The sequence below is a fragment of the Lacerta agilis genome, chromosome Z (genome assembly GCF_009819535.1).
Source record: "Lacerta agilis isolate rLacAgi1 chromosome Z, rLacAgi1.pri, whole genome shotgun sequence".
Classification (NCBI taxonomy): Eukaryota; Metazoa; Chordata; class Lepidosauria; order Squamata; family Lacertidae; genus Lacerta; species Lacerta agilis.
In genome coordinates, this window is record NC_046331.1 from 46,789,928 (window position 1) to 46,809,647 (window position 19,720).

The 19,720-nt window shown below is 45.4% G+C and overlaps 1 protein-coding gene across 4 annotated transcripts in view; it reads right to left on the reverse strand.

The window, feature by feature from the left end:
* The window catches only part of LOC117039929 (integrator complex subunit 6-like), a 43,571-nt gene that overhangs the window by 11,736 nt on the left and 12,115 nt on the right, over positions 1–19,720 (reverse strand). For 2 of the 4 annotated variants that reach the window (XR_004425807.1, XM_033137322.1), the window contains exons 4-11: positions 19,476–19,565; positions 16,003–16,186; positions 13,125–13,253; positions 9,972–10,135; positions 8,247–8,399; positions 5,699–5,831; positions 2,888–2,982; positions 1,979–2,089 (exon numbers count right to left, since the gene is read on the reverse strand). Coding sequence is in view for 3 of the 4 variants with exons in the window: in XM_033137322.1 (XP_032993213.1) it covers positions 1,979–2,089; positions 2,888–2,982; positions 5,699–5,831; positions 8,247–8,399; positions 9,972–10,135; positions 13,125–13,253; positions 16,003–16,186; positions 19,476–19,565 (1,059 nt within the window). In the remaining variant the exon portion in view is untranslated. Of the gene's footprint in view, positions 1–1,978; positions 2,090–2,887; positions 2,983–5,292; positions 5,515–5,698; positions 5,832–8,246; positions 8,400–9,971; positions 10,136–13,124; positions 13,254–16,002; positions 16,187–19,475; positions 19,566–19,720 lie in introns of those variants that run through there. The other 2 variants (XM_033137324.1, XM_033137323.1) reach the window with 2 other exon arrangements.

Sequence of the window (19,720 nt, forward strand, 5' to 3'; positions counted from 1 at the left end):
CCTGACCACTGGTCCTGCTAGCTTGGGGTCATGGGAGTTGGAAGCCAAAAACATCTGGAGGGCCAAGATTGAGGAAGTCTGACTTATAGTGAGGGGGGAAAGTATTTGATCCCCTGCTAAATTTGCCCACTTGCCCTCTGATAAAGAAATGACCAGTCCATAATTTTAGTGGTAGGTTTATTGTAGCTATGAGAGACAGAATAACAACAGGAAAACCCCCAGAAATCCAGAAGACAAAAGTCAGAGACTGATGTGCATTATAATGAGTGAAATAAGTATTTGATCCCTTTGCAAAAGATGACTTAATACTTGGTGGCAAAACCCTTGTTGGCAATTACAGAAGTCAGACGTTTCTTGTAGGTGGCCACCAGGTTTGCACACATCTCAGGAGGTATTTTGTCCCACTCCTCTTTGCAGATCCTCTCCAAGTCAGTAAGATTTTGAGGCTGATGTGTAGCTACTCGAATCTTCAGCTCCCTCCACAGATTTTCGATGGGATTAAGGTCCGGAGACTGGATAGGCTGCTCTAGGACCTTAATGTGCTTCTTCTTGAGCCACTCCTTTGTTGCCTTGGCCGTGTGTTTTGGGTCATGGTCATGCTGGAATACCTATCCTCGACCCATTTTCAATGCCCTGGCTGAGGGAAGGAGGTGCTCACCCAAGATTTGACGATACATGGTCCCGTCCATCGTCCCTTCGATGCGGTGAAGGTGTCCTGTCCCCTTAGCAGAAAAACACCCCCAAAGCATAATATGCCCCCCTCCATGTTTGACTGTGGGGATGGTGTTCTTGGGGTCGTAGGCAGCATTCCTCCTCCAAACATGGCGAGTTGAGTTGATGCCAAAGAGCTCAATTTTGTTGACCACAACACTTTCACCCAGTTCTCCTCTGGGTCATTCAGATGTGCAAACTGCAGACGGGCCTATGTGTGCTGTCTTGAGCAAGGGGACCTTGCGGGCTCTGAAAGATCTGTCCTTCACGGCGCAGTGTGTTACCAACTGTTTTCATGGTGACTATGGTCCCAGCTGCCCTGAGATTATTGGCAATAGTCTTGTAGCCCAGTCCAGCCTTGTGCAGGTCTACAATCTTGTCCCTGACAGTTACAGGGAACCAGGCAGAGGGCCTTCTCGGTAGTGTCACCCGCCCTGTGGAATGCCCTCCCACCAGATGTCAAAGAAAAAAACAACTACCAGACCTTTAGAAGACATCTGAAGGCAGCCCTGTTTAGGGAGGCTTTTAATGTTTAATAGATTATTGCATTTTAATGTTCTGTTGGAAGCCGCCCAGAGTGGCTGGGGAAACCCAGCCAGATGGGTGGGGTATATTATTATTATTATTATTATTATTATTATTATTATTATTATCATCATCATCCTTGGACAGCTCTTTGGTTTTGGTCATGGTGGCTACTTTGGTATTTGCTGGACTTATTGCTTCTGTCGACAGGTGTCTTTTGTACAGGTACTGTAACGAGCTGGGATTACAGGTAAGACCTCTTCCTTGCAGCAGGTGCTTCTAATCTCAGCTCGTTACATACAGTGAAGATACCAGGTAGCCTGACATCTGGCTGGTTGACAGGATCAAATACTTATTTCACCGATTATAATGCACACCAATCTCTGACTTTTGTCTTCTGGGTTTCCGGGGGTTATCCTGTTGTTATTCTGTCTCTCACAGCTACAATAAACCTACCATTAAAATTATGGACTGGTCATTTCTTTGTCAGAGGGCAAATGGGCAAATTTAGAAGGGGATCAAATACTCCCCCCCCCTCACTGTACATGAAAACGGAAACGTAGGCCAGTCTTTACCCATCTCAAAAAACCGGGGGGGGGGGGGATCCTTAAGCAATGCATTTATCCAACCAGAGCAACACACTAAAAATAAAAACAAATCATCATTATAGTCATCATCATCATCATCATCATCATCATCATCATCAATGTACTTCTCATTGCAAAGGTTTTGTCGATACTACCTGTTGGCTGAGTTTTTTAAGGTAAGAGATAACACTGTAACTAAGTCCACAATCTAAATTATCTGATATCAGATTTGGAGCTCCCATCATCCTTAGGGCTTTCTTTAACGGCTATAAGGAAAACAAAACACAAAAAAGTAAGAAGACGGTCAAATCTTTTCTTTTTTAAAAAATGTTTTTCCGTTTTTTGTTTTTTTAAAAAATTCCTTGTGGATCAGTGTTACGTCAAGCTAAGGCAGACACAGGCAACCTTGGCCCTCCAGATGTTTTGAGACTACAATTCCCATCATCCCTGACCACTGGTCCTGCTAGCTAGGGATCGTGGGAGTTGTAGGCCAAAAACACCGGGAGGGCCGAGGTTGCGGAAGCCTGGCATTAACGCTTTGGGAATCAAGGTGGGTTCTGGTTGGCTTGTTGGCGGGCATCGGGCTACACTGCCAGCGTGGCGCTTTGCAGTGCAGCGCCACCAGCTGATTCCACACAGAGGCAAGAGTCCCCGATTGCCGGGATATGGCAAGTCCATACGGCGGCGGCTTGCCCAAGCAATGCGGGAGGTTTCTGCTGCTCCCACCACGCCCACCAGCTTCCTCCCTAGCCCAGCCTGTTGTTAAATGAGATTTATCTGGGGGCGGAGGGGGGCTTCGCTAGGAGCTTTCCCACATTGCCAGTCGTAGCAAATAAATATTCCCAAGGGGGGGGGAGGGAGAAGCGAAAGAACAAATGCTGGATTTGCGCTGGACGGCAGTCACAAGAGGAGGAGAGGCCAGTAAGTCGTGCCAAGCTGCAAAGCATTTATGGCTTTTGAACCTGTTTGGTTTCCAGCAGAAGACATGTGAGAAGCGTTCTGCCCAGGACCTCCAGCCACCAATTCATTTATTTAGGCCCATCAAGTTCTCAAGAGGCACGTACCAACAAGTAGTAGGGAGGCATGGTTTTTAAGTAGTTGTCCAAAGATTGCCGCCACTTCGGATTGGGCTTCAGTTTGTGAACCTTGAAAAAGTCGTCTGCAAGGAGGAGAAAGAAGACCAGTCACCCGCGTGCCCCACGTTCCAGTCACAGCATCCCAGCAGTCATGCTCTGTAGGAACGACCCTTGAGAACAACGATCCGGAGAGTTTTTATGTTTCTCGCTCTTTAGCTTCTCTCCTCCTTATATATCCAGTTGTGACACAGGCAGCAGAAAGGATCCACAGAGCCAAAAGTTAAGCTGGATCTTAGCAGAGTAACAATCGCAGCTCAGTCTGAAGACCTCTGAAGTCCTATCCTAAACAACTTAAGATTCTCCTCATTTTAGATGCCAACACATTCCATATATTCCCCTTACAATCCCATGCAAAGGGGAGAGCCCACACTTTGAACTCTTATTCTGTGGTACTGTTGAAAGTGAAATGGTTTAAGTGTGTATTTTTCTGTGTCTCACATGACCCCTATTTTCGGGGGCACAAATTTATGGAAATGGGGGGAGATGACCCCCATGTATAAGATGACCCCCATTTTTAACATTCTTTTAGGCAGTGGTGTCCAAACTTTTTTCAAAGAGGGTCAGATTTTATGAAGTGAAGGGCTGTAGGGGCTGACCAAAGTTGATGACCTTTCTTTAGGATTTTACCCCAAAATCAATAACCCCCCTCCCCACACTCACAATTTAAATGTCATAGATCAGGGTGCTCAAACTTTTTTCAAGAGGGCCAGATTTGATGAAGTGAACATGCGTGAGGGCCAACCAAAGTTGTTGAGCTTCTTTTAGGATTGATGTTGTAGAGCTTCTTTAAGGGCTGAAGTTAGGTTTCTTTAGGATTTTACTCCAGGAAATAAACTGCCACAGGGGCCAGATTAAACCGACCGGTGGGCCAGAGTAGGTCCCCGAAACAGACTTTGGACATGCCTGCTTTACAGTAAACAAACAAACAAACACCTAGTCTTGTCCACGGAAAAATTACAGTAAGTTACTAAGTATCTGAGAAGTTATTCACAGTCAAAACTATTCCCAGAAGCTTGACCCAAAACAAGGTACCCTACATGTGCCATTATTGAGACGGGAAAAATTCCTTGTAGCTTAATTCCTGGAAGAATCCAAGGGTTATTTGACAGAAGGGGTACCACACAGAAGAGGGGCGGCACATCCAACAAATAGCACCTATTGAACGAGGAAGGCTGATGCAGACAAAAACAGAGTCCTCTGATGTACAATTCTTTCTACATGAATGTCAGGGAAAGAATTTTTTTAACGGGTTGCAGTCAGGAGGAACCCCACAGTTGTGTTTCCTTTGGGGCAGAGAAACGAGATCACTTCAGGACACCATGAGCTGCAGCAAAGCAATTCCAAGCCTCTGGAAGGCCCCAGGGGGTCCATGAAGCCTGCCTGAGCGTTTCCCCAAAACTTTCTATTAAAGAGTGGCGGGGAAGGGGGCATGGAAGAGCAGGTTCAGCAGAGCATGTGTTTTTAAAATGCAGCCACCACAAATATATGCCTCCAAGAAGCAAATGTGATTGGAACCTTTCGAGAAGTGGTCCAGGAAACGAACAAATCCGTATGGGGTTGAGTGTGTTCTTCCAGAGAGGCAAGAAGTAGCTTCTATTTTATGGTGACCAGATGACCCCGTTTCCCAGGGACAGTCCCTGGATTTACAAATCAGTCCCCAGACGATATCCAGCAGTGGTACGGCAAAGTTGGGGCTCCCCTCTTTTTTCCCCTTCCTCTTTCTTCCTTCTCCTCCTTCTCCGTGTTGGCTCCAGGGTTTTCCTGGCCCCAGAGCACTGCTGGGCAGTCAGCCAGATGCTCTTGCTCGCGGCTCGATTTTGGTCGTGGGGGGGCGGGTCAGTGGCTCCCCCCATTGATGCGCCAGGCGTCCCCATTTGCCCCTCTGCAGTGGTGGTGTCCGCGGCATTCTCAGCAGCCCAGAGCCAGCCTGGTAGCGCAGTTCGCTCTGACTGGCTTCCGGAGCTGCTTGCTGCCGTGGCGTCCGCCATTTTGCCTTGCCAAAAGTCCCCGTCTTGGGCCATTGAACCTATCACGCAACCTTCATTCCATGCTAATAAATCTACCACACTTAAAATATAAAACCAGGGACATGAAATGAAATCCGGGGATGGATTTTGTCCAGGGAAAGGTCTGTAAATCCGGCAACTGTCCCCAGGAAAGGGGGTCGCCTGGTAACCATATTTCTTGCCTCTCTGGAAGAACACACTCAGCTCCATACAGAGTTGTTCTTGATTCCCAGACCACTCTAATCCCATTTGTTTCTTGGAGGCATACATTTGTGGTCCCGGGAACGTACTGTAACGAACAATATTCTAGTCCTCTCTGGGATGCCTTCTTCCCCATGTGCCCCCTTTGGAAATGTGCGCCCCAGTTCACAAAGCCCAATGAAAAATGGGCAACACAACGCTGCTGCAAAAGACTATGCAGGCACCAACGTCCTGAAAAGAGGGGAAAAGAACGGAGGTTGAACCTTACTCCAATTAAGGAAGGAGCTACGAGTCGAGGAGGTGAGCAGCGTCAAACATGCCCAGGCACCAGGCGGCTCTCCTCCTCTGCTGCAGAGAGAAAAAGGGAGAGGGCGGGTGTAAAAATCCCTCTTCTTCCAATGGAGCCGCCTGCAACCCTTGAGGCGCTCCGGCCTCCCATCCCGCCTAAGAAAACGGCTGGCAAGTAAACACCGCGGGCGGACAGGCTTCCTTTCCTGCTCGGCTGCGCTGAGACGCTTTGCACCACACTCACCTAGCAGGGGGAGAAGGACGGGGTAGTTGTACGGCATGACAAAGAGGTTGACGCACGTCAGAGTGGTGCTGGCTTTCAGGTATCCAAAGGGGTGGCCCAGTTCGCTGTACTTGCCGCTGGTGCTCACAAACACCTGGAGAATGACAAAAGGAAGAGGCAAAAGTTTAGCACACGCAAGGGGCTGCTGGCCTTCAAAGGAATTTGAAACGTCCTGGCATTTTTCAGACACGGCGTGGCATGTGTTTTTCGCAAGAGACACGGCACAATTGTTTTCCCCCTTCTCTCGGAGATTCAGGGGAGGAATCCTGGGCATCTACTCATTTTTTTTGCCCATTTACAGCACTGCACAGAAAGGGCAGTTTCCTGGCTGAACAGAGCTACCAATGCACAAAGCATCTATAATAAAATTACTCTTATTTCTTTATGGACAGCTGTTACCTCAACACAGTTAATACGATGAGAAAAGCAGCTGGTCTGCATGACACTCTGATTCAAGTTGACGGGGGGGGGGGGGGGAACCACGCAATTTGACTGAACTTCTTGTAAATTCACTTTGTTTGGTAGGTTTTATGTATTTGCTATACTATGCTGTGACCTGCCCTGTAATTATTTTATGATGATTAGAAGAAAGAAAATGTTATGAATCAGGTGTGGCCAACTCCCGAGAGACTGCAATCTACCCCCTATTTGGGATTCAGATCAATACTGTTGAGCTTTTCTTAGGGGACAGGAAGGCCCGTTTTTGGGGGGGTTCAGGTCAGAGTAGATATCTCCATCCCTCCATGGGGCAAGTGGAGCCTTTTTTGGCTACTCAAGCAGATCGCTCAAATAGTCCGCTTAAAACTGGTTCACGGGACTAAGAATCATAGAGATAGTGTTGCCCACTTGATTGACAGTTGTTTAAGCAATTAGGAAAATGCTCTGGATCCACTTGAGTCAGTTGCAAATGCATGGGTAAATAATTGATCAAGGGCCGCAAAGTGCAGTGGTGTTTTTTTTTTAAGTGTCAGAATCTTTTATTTATTAAATATCTATACCCCACCCTTCATCCAAGGATCAAAACACAGTCTACAGTATAAAGACACAAAAATGCATAGTATATTAGCAAACCAAAACAATAACTCCCCACACTCACAATTTAAAGGCCACAGATCGGGGTGCTCATACTTTTTCCAAAGAGGGCCAGATTTGATGAAGTGAACATGTGTGAGGGCCGGCCAAAGTTGTTGAGCTTCTTTTGGGATTGAAGATGTTGAGCTTTTTTAAAAAAATTTTTTACCCCAAACTTGAGCTTTCTTTAGAACAGAACTTTTGGAACTTTTTGGGGGGGGGCGGTTGGAGTTTTTGAGCTTCTTTTAGGATTTTACCCAAAGTTGAGCTTCTTTTAGGATTGAAGCTGTCGAGGTTTTTTTTAGGATTTTACCCCAGGAAATAAACCAGATTAAGCCGACTGGCATGTCGAATTGGGCCCCAGGAACATACTTTGGACATGCCTGGTTTATGGAGAGGCATTGCTTCTGCAAGCAAAGATTCCTTCTCCCCCTCCCCCTTACCAAACCAAGATATAGTGGTACCTCCGGTTGTCGACGGGATCCGCTCCGGTCGGATCCCGAAGTTTCTGCAACCGGAGGTGCCTCTTCTGCACAGGTGCATGGCGCGGTAGATGGTATGGTTAGCCAATAGCCTGGGAGAAAACGAATGCTTTTGCTTGGGCTCCTTAAACGAAAATAAGGCTAGGCTTGAATAAAATGAGATCAATTTTGATAATTCTTGTATCGTTATTATAAATATGAGCTTCTCAAAACATTGCAGAAAGGGACATGGGTGGTGCTGTGGTTTAAACTGCTAAGCCAAAGACTTGCCGATCAAAAGGTCAGCGGTTCAAATCTCCGCGACGGGGCGAGCTCCTGTTGCTCAGTCCCAGCTCCTGCCAACCTAGCAGTCTGAAAGCACATCAAAGTGCAAGTAGATAAATAGGTACTGCTCCGGCAGGAAGGTAAATGGCATTTCTGTGTGCTGCTCTGGTTTCGCCAGAAGTGGCTTAGTTATGCTAGCCACATGACCTGGGGAAAAAAATGTCTGCAGATAAACGCTGACTCCCTTGGCCTGTAAAGCGAGGTAAGCACTGCAACCCCCGAGTTGTTCGCAAGTGGACTTAACTGTCAGGGGTCCTTTACCGGGTTTGTTTGTTTTTTTAAACGTTGCAACTTCTCTGAACTTTTATCTAAAAAACATGGCACATAGCAGCACTAAAGGGCTGTAAGGGATTAGCAACTCTGCAAATTTCGTGATGGTGCATGGGCAGAAGTCTAATCAGCTGTGAAAACCGATGTTTCAACTGTGAACAGTCCTCAGGAAGAGAAAGTTCTTCTCCAGCTCTGCTAAGCTGGATTGCAAATGCTGAGGTCCCAACCTGGGGTCTTCAGCATACGATGACCTCGCTGCTAATGGGGGGGGGCAAACTAATACAAGGCATTCTCTCTACTTTCCCCTGCGAAGTTTACCCTGGACTGGCTTGGGAACCCTGCAATGGGTATATCGCAAATACCTGCCAGCACACAATAGGTGACTTCCGCTCCAAGATGTACTGCGTTAGAGGTGATGGTTCGAGCTCGTACTTGTCAAAGGGAAGCTTGTCAATAACCATGGGTTCGCAATCCATGCAGGAGAACCTCACCACTGGGTGGGCTGTGCGGGGAGGCTAGGAGGGGAGGGGAAAGGAAGAAAGAAAGAAAGAAAGAAAGGAATAAGAACCACTTGGAGGAAAAGGGAAATAGAAATAATAATAATAATAATAATAATAATAATAATAATAATAATAATTTATACCCCACCCATCTGGCTGGGTTTCTCCAGGTACTCTGGGCAGCTTCCAACAGAACATTAAAATACAATAGTCTGTCAAACATTAAAAGCTTCCCTAAACAGGGCCGCCTTCAGATGTCTTCTAAAAGTCTAGTAGTTTTTCTCTTTGACATCTGGTGGGAAGGCATTCCACAGGGCGGGTGCCACTACCGAGCTTACTGGGCGTCATCCCCAGAGCCAATTGGCCAGCTAGCCAAGAACGTTAATTTATTCCTTGTTTCATAATCCTCCACAAAACGTGGCAAAGAATCTACAGCTACCCGCAATGTTCCAGAAGGTTGGTCTGTATCAAGGGTCAGCAAACTTTTTCGGCAGGGGGCCGGTCCACTGTCCCTCAGACCTTGTAGGGGGTTGGACTAGATTTTTTTAAGGGGGGAGAAATGAACGCATCCCTATGACCCACAAATATACAAAAAATGCATTTTAAATAAAAGCACACATTCTACTCTTGTTAAAACACCAGGCAGGCCCCACAAATAGCCCAGAAATGGATTTTAAATAGAAGGGAACATTCTACTCATGTCAAAACATCCTGATTTCCAGACAGTCCAGGGAATGGACTGAGGTGATTGGGACAGATTCAGCCCCAGGCCCTTAGTTTGCCTACCCATGGCCTGTATGCTCCCCACAGTGGGAGAATTAAGAGGTTGCAGGGAGGGGGGTATTAGGGTAGGGGTCAGCAAACATTTTTAGGAGGGGGCCGATTCACTGCCCCTCCCCTCCCCCTGCTTTCCTATCTCCTCCGCCTCCCTGCCAGTGGTTGGGAGCCTTTCTGGGTCAGCTTTCCCAGGAACCAGGCATGGGGCCCGAAGATGCACCCAGCTCCAGCTGAAGCCCCACGACACACCTATCACGATGCCCATGGGCAGCGAGGGTGGGTGGTGAGCCTGGGCGCGTAGGCGGCATGGCTATGGATTGGCTGGCAGCAATCAAATTCCAGCTCCCTTCCTCCGCGGGGCAGGGAGAAGCCGGGAGGGAGGAGGCGGTGTTGCGGTGTGTGTGTGTTGGGGGTGAAGGCACCTGAAAAAATTGTTAAAAAATGGCACAGGCCGAACAATCACGCCGATCCAAGCAGCGATTCCAAGACTGTCCGTGGGCAATTGGGCGTGATCCAACCCGCGGGCCTTATTTTGCCAACCCATGTATTAGGGCTACCCAGTGATCCTTGAGATTGGATGCGATTTGAAAACAGAATCAGAGCTGGAAGGGAAGGTCATTTGGTCCAACCCCCTGCAACACGGGAACCTTTTTTGCCCAAGGTGGGGCTCAAATCCACGACACTGAGATTAAGAGTCTCATGCTCTACTGACTAAGCTGCCCAGCTACTTTCCACCATATTACCAACGCTCACCAAGAGACATTTACGTTGACCATATCTGTAAAGAAGCCCAAAAGCCCTGCGACATACCAGTGTTGGTGAATTTTGATCAGGCCAAAAGGATTCTGGAATTGGCCAATGCCCAACAGGAACGCCCGTTTTAGGATTAGGCCTCACATAGATGAGCTTATGACAGCTGTGCCATGGCTGAGAACCAAAAGAATTGATAGGTCTGGTGACATCAACAAGTCCATCTAAAATACAAAATGAGATAACAGAAAAGAGTTCAGTTATACAATCTCTAGATTTCAAAAAGAGGTTGTAGAAGAAGATGGGAAGTTATTGAAGAAAGCTTACAGTATTTTGTTAGAATGGGAAACGAAAGATGAAGAGATTAAATCGGTAATGATAAAATGGGCACAGGATTTAGGACATAATATACAATTTGAGGACTGGGAAAAGTTATGGAAAGTGAATTTGAAATTCACAGACTGTTCTTTGTTGAAGGAAAATATACATGAAAATGATGTACAGGTGGTATATTACACCACTCAAAATGGTAAAAATGTATAAAACCGGATCAAGCATGTGTTGGAAATGCAAAAAAATAAGAAGGGACTTTTTATCATATGTGGTGGGAATGTAGAGCAGCCAAAAATACTGGGAAATGATATATAATGAATTTTTTTAAATGTTTAAAATGACATTGTTAAAAAGCTGGAAGCATTTCTATTAGGGATTTTAGGTCAGTCAAATTGGCCTTGGAAAGCCTTGCTAACAACAAGGCCAGTGGAAGTGATGATATTCCAACTGAACTATTTAAAATTTAAAAGATGATGCTGTTAAGGTGCTACACTCAATATGCCAGCAAGTTTGGAAAACTCAGCAGTGGCCAGAGGATTGGAGATCAGTCTATATCCCAATCCCAAAGAAGGGCAGTGCCAAAGAATGCTCCAACTACCGCACAATTGCGCTCATTTCACACGCTAGCAAGGTTATGCTTAAAATTCTACAAGGCAGGCTTAAGCAGTATGTGGACCGAGAACTCCCAGAAGTGCAAGCTGGATTTCGAAGGGGCAGAGGAACCAGAGGCCAAATTGCAAACATGCGCTGGATTATGGAGAAAGCTAGAGAGTTCCAGAAAAACATCTACTCCTGCTTCATTGACTACGCAAAAGCATTTGACTGTGTCGACCACAGCAAACTATGGCAAGTTCTTAAAGAAATGGGAGTGCCGGATCACCTCATCTGTCTCCTGAGAAATCTGTATGTGGGACAAGAAGCTACAGTTAGAACTGGATATGGAATAACTGATTGGTTCAAAATTGGGAAAGGAGTACGACAAGGCTGTATATTGTCTCCCTGCTTATTTAACTTATATGCAGAATTCATCATGCAAAAGGCTGGGCTGGATGAATCCCAAACCGGAATTAAGATTGCCGGAAAAAATATCAAAAACCTCAGATATGCTGATGATACAACCTTGATGGCAGAAAGTGAGGAGGAATTAAAGAACCTTTTAATGAGGGTGAAGGAGGAGAGCACAAAATATGGTCTGAAGCTCAACATCCAAAAAACTAAGATCATGGCCACTGGTCCCATCACCTCCTGGCAAATAGAAGGGGAAGAAATGGAGGCAGTGAGAGATTTCACTTTCTTGGGTTCCATGATCACTGCAGATGGTGACAGCAGTCACGAAATTAGAAGACGCCTGCTTCTTGGGAGAAAAGCAATGACAAACCTAGACAGCATCTTAAAAAGCAAAGACATCACCTTGCCGACAAAGGTATAGGTAAAGCTATGGTTTTCCCAGTAGTAATGTACGGAAGTGAGAGCTGGACCATAAAGAAGGCTGATTGCCGAAGAATTGATGCTTTTGAATTATGGCGCTGGGAGACTCTTGAGAGTCCCATGGACTGCAATAAGATCAAACCTATCCATTCTTAAAGAAATCAGCCCTGAGTGCTCACTAGAAGGACAGATCCTGAAGTTGAGGCTCCAGTACTTTGGCCACCTCATGAGAAGAGAAGACTCCCTAGAAAAGACCCTGGTGTTGGGAAAGATGGAGGGCACAAGGAGAAGGGGACGACAGAGGATGAGATGGTTGGACAGTGTTCTCGAAGCTACTAACATGAGTTTGGCCAAACTGCGAGAGGCAGAGAAGGATAGGCGTGCCTGGCGTGCTCTGGTCCATGGGGTCACGAAGAGTCGGACACGACTGAACGACTCAACAACAACAACAAAATTTGCCAAAAAAATTAAAGAATTTGTTTTTGTATGCTACCACTGCGGCAAAAGTTTTGCTAGCACAAGGATGGAAGAAGGACAAAGTACCAATGAAGGAACAATGGCAAGAAAAGCTGATCAACTATGCGGAACTGGCAAAACTAATGAGGACAACAGAGACTTTAAGGAAGAACAGGAACTTTTTACAAATTATTTGAAAAAGCAACAGACTTAAACTCACTGGCAGGGTTTGAATAAACATACACAAACTTTTTATTAGTAGAATATGAACCATCAGGGAAATGTGTAATTTTTATAACATACAGAACCAACATGAATAAGTAAATCAGTAAAGGGAGCTGAGGAAAGTCCGAGGAGGGTGGGAGAGGGAGGGAGGGAGGTGGGAGGGAGGGTTGGGGGGGAGGAGGGGAAATGCAATTGGTTGTAATACTGATAAAATGTATGGACTTAAATTTCTCTTAATAAATTATAAAAAAATCCAAAAGGAGAACAACAATAAGTTAGTACAGCACATTAGGTCTCGAGTGTTACTTTTCCTATCGCTACTTAGATGCGTTTTCTCGAAGCTGCGCACGAACGAATTAGCTGTAAAACTGCTATTTTGAGTTGGAAAGATAAAGAAGTCTGTGTAGTGGTTGTGCATCTAAGACATTTTGGGGAAAAGGAAGTCCGTTCAACAGTTTTGCACCTAAGATAATTTGGGGGCAGGGGAGATTAAAAAGTCTGTGTGGTGGTTTTGTGTTTAAGATAAAAGATTAGTTTTGCGTCCAAGAATGAAAACAAGCAGCAGGAGAATCGTTTCCAGAGCAAGAAATGAACCAGCTGAAGCATTCAAAGAAGATAATTGTTCAACAGAAATGTCGGAAGCAAAGTTACAAAACAATACTGTGTACAGAATCTACTCTGATTTTGCAATATTGTCCTTTTTTTTACTAAAGACATTTGCACATTTATGAACCTTAAGAGTTTACAATGGTCATAAAGCGTTTACCATACCTTCCCCAATGTAGGGTGGATCAGGTCCCGATTTCTCAAAGTTTATGACAACACCACTCTGAACTTTCTGAGCAAGAGATTCTAAACACTGGTTCAGCATCCTCTGAGTCCGAACACAATAGGAACGTCCTATAATGGAAAGCAAAGAGATAAGGAGATTATGAAGGCAACATGACTTGTGAATATGGCAAAAGGCTACTATTGAAGTAGACCAGGGGTCAGCAAACTTTTTCAGCAGGGGGCCGGTCCCCTGTCCCTCAGACCTTGTGGGAGGATGGACTAAATTTTGAGGGGGGGGGGGATGAACAAATTCCTATGCCCCACAAATAACCCAGAGATGCATTTTAAATAAAAGCACACATTCTACTCATGCCAAAACACACTGATTCCCGGACCATCCGCCGACCGGATTGAGAAAGTAGACTTTCCATCCTGCCAGCTTATGGGAAAAAGAGAAGACATCAGTATTGTTGTATGGGAGGTACAACCACCCCCTGCCATTGAGTCTTGGCTATGGCACCAATGCCTGGCCTGATTAAAGCGGAGGATATTTAACTTCGCACACGAGCTGATGAATCTTGTCCATCTCCTTTGTGAGGTAAAGAAGCGCCACTGAACAGAATCTCAAACTGGAAGATTGAACTTGGAAAAAACCATGCAGAGCATTCAGCACCTCTATTACTTGAGAAGAGGGAAGCTTGGTATTTCCCACGCTGAGGAGGAAAGGCAGAGGTTGTGCACTGCAGAAATACAATTCTATGAAGTGCACCAAGGACCACTGGGCCCACCATTCCATCTGGCAGTCTCTACTACCCAACTTTGCAGCTTTGCGCTGATCTACCCAATTCCCAAGCAAGTCAGTACTGATAGACAGGATGGTTGTACATATAATATTGTTTGTTTTGTTTGTTTGTACCCTGCCCATCTGGCTGGGCCTCCCCAGCCACTCTGGGCAGCTTCTAACAAAATACCAAAATTAAGTGGTACCTCGGGTTAGGAACTTAATTCGTTCCGGAGGTCAATTCTAAACCTGAAACTGTTCTTAACCTGAGGTACCACTTTAGCTAATGGGGCCTCCCACTGCCACCGCACAATTTCTGTTCTCATCACCTAGTCCTTCAGGGGCACAGTTACCCCATTCAGGACATTTTTGCAAACATAGTCATATACACATCAACGTAAAATGTATTTTTCTGTCTGATGTATTCCTCAGGCAAGTGACATTAAATAATCTTCTAAGGGTCTAATGAGGATGATAGGGTTGGCAGAAAAGGAACCTGGCACTGGGAGATTGCTGGCACAGGCAGACAACGATTTGAGTCTAGGTTCCCTATCTTCATCTGTTCTACTCCGGCTAGAAAAACTAGAACTATCATAATCTGGAGGAGTGGTTAAAGTTTGCTGATTAGTAGGTCTCTTGGACTTTTTTCCAACCTGTCCAGTGGGGGTAAGCCATAAATAAACTCCACTTGTTGAATAGCCATTGCAATCTCTACTTAATTTCTTCCTTTTCAAATTAGTGAGTTCATTAGAGAAGTTCTTCATGTCTTTTTCTGTCGTTTGTTATAATCGAGTTTGTTTAGCTTGGCTTTAGGACATTCTTTTGCCTCCTCTAAAGGTAAAGTCATTAGGTCCAGTCGCGGACGACTCAGGGGTTGCGGCGCTCATCTCGCTTTATTGCCCAAAGGAGCTGGCGTACAGCTACCAGGTCATGTGGCTAGCATGACTAAGCTGCTTCTGGCAAACCAGAGCAGCGCACAGAAATGCCATTTACCTTCCCGCCAGAGTGGTAACTATTGATCTACTTGCACTTTGATGTGCTTTTGAACTGCTAGGTGGGCAGGAGCTGGGACCGAACAACGGGAGCTCACCCTGTCGCAGAGATTTGAACCGCTGACCTTCTGATCGGCGATGCCCTAAGCTCAGTGGTTTAGACCACAGCGCCAGCCGCATCCCATTTGCCTCCTCTATATCCTTATTAATCTGGTCTAAACTGGCTACGGATTGTTCTTTTATTAACAGCATTAAATCATTGGAACATTTGTTGAGAATTGACACCCATTTTTCCACGAATCCTTTATCCTCTTCGAATAGAGTAGGTGCCTTCGGGATGCGTAACCCTCTAGGAATCAAATTATTCTTAACATACTCTGTAAGTGAGGCTCCATGCCTCACTAAACGTCATTTTTGCTTAGATAAACTCATAAAGTTCATTTCATCATTAAGCACCTGGTCACTTTTACTCTGAAAGAAGGCAAACATGCTTAATAACTTGTCTTTTTCTACATCAGTGTACCCAGTTTTTTTAGTATAAACAGCCACGGCAAAATGCAAAACCAAAACCACCAGAAAACCAAAACTACTTACTTTGTGACATACTATATTAAAAAGTAGCTTTTCAGTTGATCACCAAGTCCAGTATGCATGCCAACCCTATCATCTTCATTAGACACTTAGAAGATTATTTCATGTCACTCATCTAAGGAATACGTCAGACAGAAAAATACAAGAGAAGATGGAGAAATTAGAAAAGAACGTACTACGACACTGAGAAAATAGGATTTGTATTTTGTACATACTGGACTTGGTGATCAAATGAAAAGCTACTTTTTAATGTATTATGTCACAAAGTAAGTAGTTTCTAGTAAAGAACTTTGCAATTGTTACTATATGGTCTATAACGTTTGTGTGTTTTTTCAATTGGATTTGCATAATACAGACCTTCTGGTGGTTTTGGTTTCACACAGGCATCTAGACACATATAGACACGAATGAGAATCTTAGCCAGATGTTACGTGTCAATGCACTAACACTCTTCATGATTTCAAAGTAGAAGGATTGAGGTTGGCAAACCAAGAAAAAGGCACAAAAAGGGTACCTCCTGTGACTTCACACATCTGTGTAATGGCAGACTCATCTGTCGGGACGCTTCCTAGCTGTTCGGGCTCCACTGAAGAGGCTCCAGGTAAGCGCAGCACAAGAGCAAACAGCCTCTGATCCCAGCGAAACGGTTCTTTGGTTAACTCACTTCCAGGCAGGGGAGAATTCAGAGGAAGATGAAGCTAAAAAGGAAGGCAAGACATCTAGAGATTTCGCTACAACAGTAAGCTCATTTCATTCCATCTGGAAAGGAACCACAGAATCACAAATCACAAAGCTGGAAGGGACTGAGGGGAACATCTAGTCCAGGGGTCAGCAACCTTTCTCAGCCATGGGCCAGTCCACCGTCCCTCAGACCATGTGGTGGGCCGGACTATATTTGGGGGGGGGGGTAAATGAACGAATTCCTATGCCCCACAAATAACCCAGAGATGCATTTTAAATAAAAGCACACATTCTACTCATGTAAAAACACGCTGATTCCCAGACCGTCCGCGGACCAGATTTATAAGGCGATTGGGCCGCATCCAGCCCCCGGGCCTTATGTTACCTACCCCTATTTAAAATGAATCTCTGGGGTTTTTTGTGGGGCATAGGAATTCGTTCATTTCCCCCCCAAAATAGTCCAGCACCCCAAAGGGCCTGGGGACAGTGGACCGGCCCCCTGCTGAAAAAGTCTGCTCACCGCTGATCTAGTCCAACCCCCTGCAACGCAGGAATCTCAACCAGATCATACATGACAGGTGTCCATCCAACCTCTGTTTTTAAATCTTCAAGGAAGGGAAGACCACCACACTCGCAGGAGTGTGTTCCATTGTCATACACTGTCAAACAGCAAGTTCTTCCTGACCTGTGGCCAGCTCCACCTCCTGCTAAAAGTTTCAACTAAGTTAATGACGTCCATTGGTCTGTGTGCTTTTAAGCAAAGGAAAATGAGAAAATGCTTCAGGTCGAGATTTATTTTCTTCACCTCGTGTCATCTATGTTCCAGCTATCCATAGGGAACATTTGTGGTGGGCTATGAAGTCCACAGGGCAACTGTGGCTATGAACTGGGGAACAGACTTGTAAGCCAAGTTTGGTCCCCTTACTTCTTCATTGTCAAATGGGAGTGCCAGACCCCCTTATCTGTCTCCTGAGAAATCTCTATATGAAACAAGAAGCAATAGTTAGAACTGGCTATGGAACAACTGATTGGTTCAAAATTGGGAAAGGAGTATGACAAGGCTGTATATTGTCTCCCTGCTTATTCAATTTATATGCAGAATACATCACGCAAAAGGCTGGACTGGCTGAATCCCAAACCGGAATTAAGATTGCCGGAAGAAATATCAACAACCTCAGATATGCAGATGACACAACCTTGATGGCAGAAAGAGAGGAGGAATTAAAGAACCTCTTAATGAGGGAGAAAGAGGAGAGCGCAAAATATGGTCTGAAGCTCAACATCAAAAAAACTAAGATCATGGCCACTGGTCCCATCACCTCCTGGCAAATAGAAGGGGAAGAAATGGAGGGAGTGAGAGATTTTACTTGGCGCTCCATGATCACGGCAGATGGTGACAGCAGTCACAAAATTAGAAGACGCCTGCTTCTTGGGAGAAAAGCAATGATAAAACTAGGCAGCATCTCAAAAAGCGGAGACATCACCTTGCCGACAAAGGTCTATATAGATAAAGCTATGGTTTTCCCAGTGGTGATGTATGGAAGTGAGAGCTGGACCATAAAGAAGGCTGGCCACCGGAGAATTAGCTGGAGGAGACTCTTGAGAGTCCCATGGACTTCAAGAAGATCCAACCTATCCATTCTTAAGGAAATCAGCCCGGAGCGCTCACTGGAAGGACAGATCCTGAAGCTGAGGCTCCAATACTTTAGCCACCTCGTGAGAAGAGAAGACTCCCTGGAAAAGCTCCTGATGTTGGGAAAGATGGAGGGCACAAATAGAAGGGGACGACAGAGGATGAGATGGTTGGACAGTGTTCTCAAAGCGACTAGCATGTGTTTGGCCAAACTGCGGGAGGCAGTGGAGGATGGGGTGCCTGGCGTGCTCTGGTCCATGGGGTCACGAAGAGTTGGACACAACTAAACGACCAAACAACAACAAAACTAAATTTGGGGTCGGTGGCCGGATCTTTGCACCCTGGCGGCGCATATGCTCAAGACGGCCCTGGCTCCACTTCTGATTTGAGTGCCATACTTCCACTTTGAGTGTTAAGCTGAGGTCAGTCTGTTTTGTGGTCCCCAAAAAAGGTTGAAAGATCTCAAGGCAAATCTTTAAAAAAATGTAGTACAAACACCAGCAACTGGGAAACACTGGCCTGCGAGCAATCCAATGGGAGAACAGCCTTGACCAAAGGCGTTGTGGTCTTTGAAGACACTCAAACTCGGGAAGTAAGGGAGAAACGGGTGAAGAGGAAGGAAGCCTCACCGTCATCAACTCCCGCCCGGAAATCAATGCCCCCACTGTTATAGGATGTGTGGATCCAGAATTGGCCTCCATTGACACTTATTGGCTGTTAAAACCCATATTTATGGAAGAAAATCTTATTCAGCTACGAGGGATCACAGGAGGAGGAGGAGGAGGAGGAGGAGGAAGAGAAGAAGCAGCAGCATTTGCCCTATTGCAGGTGGGAAAGCAAAGTGTCTTGACTCAGATTTTTTACTCTGGAAAAGTACGGCTTTGCTACCAGGAAGAGAACTGGCTTTTTCATGCTTGCTAGAAGAAAAACGAAAAGACAGGAAGTGCCTGGAGTGTTCTGGTCCATGGGATCACAAAGAGTCGGACACGACTAATCAACTCAACAAGGACAACATCTCCGGGCTAGGCTGGGCATGCCCCCTGCTTGAAACCCTGAACAGCCATGGCTAGTCAGTGCAGGGAATCCTGAGCTAGAGCGACCAGCAGCCTGACTCAGTATGAGCATTTACTGTTCCCAATCCCAATCCTGCGGAAATTTGATCCTGACTTTTTCAAGGTAATTGATTTATTGTTTGATTTTAAACCATATCATATATTTGACATTATAATAATAATTTATTATTTATACCCCACCCATCTGGCTGAGTTTCCCCAGCCACTCTGGGCGGCTCCCAATCGAGTATTAAAAACAATACAGCATTAAATATTAAAAACCTCCCTAAACAGGACTGCCTTCAGATGTCTTTTAAAAATTAAAAATTAAAAAAATAGCAGTCCTGAGCCCGGTTTTGACCGGGGAGGACAGGATACAAATAAAAGTTGTTTTTATTATTATTATTATTAGTAGTAGTAGTAGTATGTATGTTCGCATCTTCTTCCAGCCTGATCTCCCTCTGAGCAAGACAGGAAGAACAGGATAGAAACATAATTAATAATTCCGCATGCAATGGTTATCAAGCAGCTCTAACACTGCAGGGAGTATCAGACAGGAGTGCTTTTTAAACTCCCGGCAGGAGAACACATTCAGTGCAGCCATATTCATTGATAGCTTACCTCCTCCTGCACGCCAGCCGCATTTGTCAACTTGTTTCCATCTGTGATAGTAATTAAAATTGAGGGCTCTAAAAAGAATGGGTTCCTTCCCTACAGAGAGGAGGGAAAATATATCCGTGTTAACATTTGAAACACAAACGATCCATTAAAGACAGGGATGTCCAACAGGTCGATCACGGTCTACTGGTAGATCCCCACGAGGTTTTGGTAGATTACGGTCGATCTCTGGCTCCCTTTACTTAGCA